Source organism: Sinocyclocheilus anshuiensis, unplaced genomic scaffold (genome assembly GCF_001515605.1).
Source record: "Sinocyclocheilus anshuiensis isolate Anshui unplaced genomic scaffold, SAMN03320099.WGS_v1.1 scaffold3163, whole genome shotgun sequence".
Taxonomy (NCBI): Eukaryota; Metazoa; Chordata; class Actinopteri; order Cypriniformes; family Cyprinidae; genus Sinocyclocheilus; species Sinocyclocheilus anshuiensis.
In genome coordinates this window covers 3,874-9,598 of record NW_015542737.1, presented here as the reverse complement: position 1 = coordinate 9,598, position 5,725 = coordinate 3,874, and the positions used below count along the sequence as shown (strand labels likewise).

The 5,725-nt window shown below is 42.4% G+C and overlaps 1 protein-coding gene across 1 annotated transcript; it reads left to right on the top strand.

The window, feature by feature from the left end:
• The first annotated feature begins 491 nt into the window (after positions 1-491).
• Positions 492-4,803, top strand: LOC107694589 (zinc finger protein ZIC 5-like). Its single transcript, XM_016494285.1, has 3 exons — positions 492-1,834; positions 3,347-3,651; positions 3,692-4,803. The coding sequence occupies exons 1-3, from the start codon at positions 787-789 to the stop codon at positions 3,830-3,832; spliced, it is 1,494 nt and encodes a 497-aa protein (XP_016349771.1). The 5' UTR covers positions 492-786; the 3' UTR covers positions 3,833-4,803.
• The last annotated feature ends 922 nt before the right edge of the window (positions 4,804-5,725 follow it).

Below are 5,725 nucleotides of genomic sequence, written 5' to 3'. Positions count from 1 at the left end.
TGTTTGGTTGAATAAAAACCACATGTAAGATTTTGTTTTATGTATCTAATAATTTAGTTTTACCTATATGACTGCGTTGCAACAATTAGAAACAAATAAGTTTGGTATAGCATGCGTTTGTTTGTACTTGTAATTTTATTTCCAATGTCCCAATTTTATCCTTAGTCTGTTCTGCCTGTCAGCATAATGAAACGATTTATTTGACCGAAGAAAATGTATTTTATTTTTGCTGAATTCATGCTTGACAACGTTTTATTTATTTATTTAGTTATATGATTTGAATTTAATTTCTAAATATATTTCAAACGATGTGTGAGGGTGTTGCACAATATGCTCCGCGTGTGTAGTGTCACTGTTTTGTGCAAAGAGAAAAACAACATCCTTCCACGTGTGTGTGCGTGCGTGTGTGTGTCTCGGTAAACAGATTTGCCTGTAACTTTGTGAGCACAACTTTCTGGAGTGAACAGTGATGAAGAGAGTGAGGGGGCGGAACCCCGCTGAGCCTCTGCGCTGAAAGACAGCCAATCGCTTCGTTCTCTTAACTGCCAGTCACCGAAATCTGTCCAATACCCGCAGTGCCATTTCTAAACTCTATTCCCCACTGTGTCCTCCAACTGTTGTATGTTCTGCCAATCGCTTGAGGACAGAGTGGGAAAAGGAGCAAGCAGAGTTAGAGGCAGGACAAAAGAAGTTCTATAGACGGCCATATACATATATTTTAATGGTTTCAGAAGGCCCGTAGTTGGCGAAAACAATAGCGGTGAGCGTGGACATGACAGCGTAGTGATGGAGCCCCCTTTCAGCAAGAGGAATTCGGCGATAAGATTAGCGGATTTGGCATCAACTCAAGCCCTTCCTCATCAGAATATGACAGGCTTCCCGGGGATAGGGGGGCATCACCCGCACTCCCACCATGCCCACCTCCACCCTGGGGAGATGGGCAACGACCCCGGAGTGGCTCTCACTCCATTTGGACCCGAGCACATGGCACAGACCAATGCTCTCAAACTTAGTCCCTCTCAGCCTGTTCAAAGCCATCCCGAAGCCCAGACCGCGGCATCTTTCACGTCTCCTCAGACCACAGTTGGTTTCCCCGTGGCTCACCCCCACACAGGCTACACCACCAGCAGGGACTTCATCCTCAGGAGAGAGCTCTCAGCCTCTGCTATGCATGCACTTGGCGACCAGCATAGTTCCGCCTCCTCCCCTCATCACCATGGCATGTTCATTTCCCCAACAGGTGCTTATGGGCACGCGGAAGGTGGTGCCCATCCACTTTTCTCTGGACTGCACGAGCAAGCGGCCCCAGGTGCCCACCACCACCACCATGCCATCAACGGGCAGATGCGTCTGGGTCTACCGGGGGACATCTACGGCAGGCCAGAGCACTTCGGCCACAGGCCCGAGCACTATGGATCTTCTTCTCTGCACAGCTACAACTCCATGAACTTAAATGTGAACCTCGCCACGGCTCCTCACGGAGCCACGGGGGCGTTTTTGCGATACATGCGGCAGCCCATCAAGCAAGAGCTCATCTGCAAGTGGATTGACCAGGAGCAGACGTCCAAGAAGCCCTGCTCCAAAACTTTCAGCACCATGCACGAACTCGTCAACCATGTCACGGTGGAGCACGTCGGGGGACCGGAGCAGAGCAGTCACGTCTGCTTCTGGGAAGAGTGTCCGCGCGAGGGGAAGGCGTTTAAAGCCAAGTACAAACTAATCAATCACATCCGCGTGCACACGGGCGAGAAGCCGTTCCCGTGCCCCTTTCCCGGTTGTGGCAAAGTATTTGCGCGCTCGGAAAATCTAAAGATTCACAAGAGGACGCACACAGGTTAGTGAAAAGTCGACCGATTCTTTGAAAAACTTTAGTGGTCTGTTATTGAACGTGTTTGCGCAACTTGGCAGGTAATCGAATTTTCTTGATATGTAGACTACCAAACGTTAGTTAGCCTACTATGGGGGAACAAAATCACTTTTTGTCCCCCCGCCTCATGCACAAATATCCCCCATTCATACAGAAACAAGGTTAAGGAGGTTGTTTCTTTACAGTGCCTATTCACCAAGCAAAAGTATCCCTTGGTGTCGCTAAGCGTCATGAGCTTACTTCGAAAATTCAGCGAGAGATCAACGTGAATGTTGTTGATGCTTGTACACATGGAAAAAGTACTTCCGACACTACGCTGCTATATAAGCAGACCAGTGTTTTTGCGTCTTTTTTCTTTGATGCATGCAATTTTATATCAAAGAGAGGTGCACAAACGTGAGCGTGAAGACATGAGGCTGCAGTTGCATTTGAATGCTACGTGTTTAACGTAAAACAAAATAAAGACCAAAAAAGGGAAAGTACGAATTGTTTTATAGGCTGCAGGTAAAATAGTAACACGAAGTTTTCGGCACGTGTTTGTCTCCTTTAAAGCCACAGGGAATGACAAACAGTGTCTGAATAGATCCATACTAATGTAAATATGGAGAATGGGTCAGCCATGGGGCATTTACTACATTGTGATTAACCAAACTATGGTGATATCTTAGCAGAGCAAAGAAGGCCTCTACTTCTGATGTTCTTCTAATGTATTCTAACAAAATGATATGCGTGTGTGCTGTGCATGTTATTTAATATTATGGTATTTAATAGATATAAAGCTCTTTCTCCAGTTAGCCTACTAAAATATGCACTCACGTGACCGTTTGTTATTGCAAGTTGTTAAAAAGTTGCAGGTATTTTTTAGGTTCTTTTACTGTATATCTGTATCATGTTATGCTCACAACACGTGCTGACGTAAATTGCGCCCTGCATATGTAGGCTAGCGTGTCAAACCCACATAGAGTACATTTATAAGGCTCGTAACATGGTGGTATCTTAAATCATCATTGAATATGTGTAAAAGTCACCTATGGTATTTTTTTTTGTAACAAGTCCCGGGATGACACAGTGAATCAGTGCAACGTGTAATGTAACTTTGATATGATTTGGATGTAAAGCCGGGTCAGTTCTTTTACTCCAAGCAGTCTGATGCATATGGCGGGCCGAAATGTTTTCAGTACTTGACTCAGTTGCATATCCAGTAAAAATAATAATAAAAAAAGAGTTTTGGCAAGCTTCAGTCAGAGAAAATGAGAGCGTTTACAGATTGGTTGCATAAGTCATGTGGTGCGCCTGAACATTCCATATGTAATAGCAGAAAATAAGTAGGCTACTGTGGGGTTACAGTGATAATGTTGTGATTTTCGAAACGAAACCATCCATTACCAGTGCAACTATTATTTTCTTGTAAACAATAAAATGTAAAATATGTATGGGTGATTTTTATGTCTAATTGCTCTGTTTTTTCTGCTTTGCCAGGTGAGAAGCCGTTCAAATGTGAGTTTGATGGCTGTGACAGGAAATTCGCCAACAGCAGTGACAGGAAGAAGCACTCTCACGTCCACACGAGCGATAAGCCTTACTTCTGTAAAGTGAGGGGTTGTGACAAGTCGTACACACACCCGAGCTCCCTGCGCAAACACATGAAGGTTCACTGCAAGTCTCCTCCGCCCCCTTCCGCCAACACGGGCTCCTCTTACCATCCCTCGTCCACGACGATCGGTGATGCCCTCTCACCAAACCTAGAGCCCCACAGGAACCGTTCGTCGAACCTTTCTCCTCAGGTGACCCCACAGGAACCGTTCGTCGAACCTTTCGCCTCAGGTGACCAACCTAAACGAATGGTACGTGTGCCAAGGGAGTGCTGGACCAAACAATCTACACACCCCCTCCAGCGATGTGCCAACGTCGGAATCCGACGACGAGGACTCTTTCAGACACACAGATCCAAGGGGAATGCTCTGATGTGAACAGCAAGGAATACATTCATTATAAATGGTCCACATGAAAATAATAATAATAAAAAGAAAACATCAAATTCAAGGGTTGCAATTCGAAGAAGTGGAACACCTATGGATGTCAGTGGGTGAAGAGATTTTGCCCCCCCCCCCCATAAATGCAATTTATGTTTCATATGATAAGCAGTTGCCACATGAAAATCGACTTGTACATTTTTTAAGATTTTACCTGACTTGTCGAGATAAAATAACTTGAGCTCAAAAGATTTATCAATTATGTTTAGGCTGTTTTTTTAATATTACACCCCTTTTGTTGCACAGAAATCTTTTTATAGAGAATCGTTTTACACGTTTAATGTCTGAGGGGCAAAAATTGCAGTGACAATAATTTTAAGTTTTTACTTGTATATTGTCAGTGTCAAAAAATGAATGGGTGGAGTCTTTGTTAAAGTTTATACACTAACTGTGGTCAGGACGGTTTTTGTGATATTTAAAATATTTAAACCTATATTTTATGCAAAATCAATGTAACTCTGATTAAAGAGTACGAAATATGTCCACTGAGACCCTAAATAATGTATCGTTGACAGGCCTATCCCTGACTGATTTGTAAATAGTATATGGTATTGATGCTTGTGAATGTTTTCGTAGCGTTTCAACAAGTTTTGTACATTGTAATTTATTTGCTGGTATTAATGTTGGTCTGGAAGTACAGATACACCAAAGAATAATATAATTTTGGTGAAAAGAAGTGATGCTTTTTATCGTGTTCTGTAAAAAGGTCTTACTTGAATAGGCTGTATAATGTGAAGAATCTTTCGCATGAACCGTGTAGTAACTCTTTCTGTTGAGGTGCATGATGGTGTTGATGGAAAAAAAAAACGTAAGAAGGTCGTGAAGAAATTTGATGTTTGTGTATAGATATATGGAAAACTTGAATAAAAGGCAGGACGTGTAAATATGGTTTTTTCAGTAAAAAAAGCCCTTGATTCATTCTTTGATGTGTGCGTATTTCATGTAAAATTCAGCAGATTTCCAAGTTATGATTTAAATTAATTGTCCAATGAATATCACTGTTGCGGTAAGAAGTAATGCTTAATTTTCTGTAAAAGTCGGGACAGTAAAGCTAACCAAACGAAACAGCAAAGTTCTACAAAACACTTTCTAAACATTTTTTTTTCTTGATTTTCTCCTGAATGAAAATATTCCTTGGCCATTCAGTATCATTTCAAAAGGGAACCATCACCTAACTAATAGTGCACGTTATGAAAAGTAGAATAGCACAAAGCCAACAATGCATGAATCATTCATGGGAATATAAAACATAAAAGCTGCCCGACAATAAGAAGAAAGTTGTATGGAGAATATGAAACAAAGTCCCCCGTCTTATTTCCTTCATGAAAACGCACAATAACAGTTTCAAAGTGCCCCTGTCCCAGACTATAGACTCAGAATTGACCAGCGCAAGTCCTGCACCACTTCAAAGAGCTCCACAACAGAACGGAAGACTGCACGGTGCGTTAGGATTTCTATGGGCCCCATTTGAATATTTATGGAAGAAAAACTACTAACTGCCGCTAAATGGTCAATCATCAAAGCAGAAACCTCTCCCACGAACCGTCTTGTGCCTTAAAATCGGCGTGTTCGACATTTTATATCAGCGCAGATACAGGCATCCTGGACATTTCATATGGCGGGTGGAAAATGTGTGTGAAGAAAGTTCTAAAACGTCTCCTAAGAAAGTTTGATTTTTATTTTCATGCTAATGAACATCACTCTAAACCCTATGAAATAAAGCAAACAAGTTGGTGACTCGTTGGAGATTGTAAATCTTGCGTTTTGTGTCAGCGAAACGCCCCATAAATAGTGTGAAGTTCAAGGGCGCTTCATAAAGCGCGTG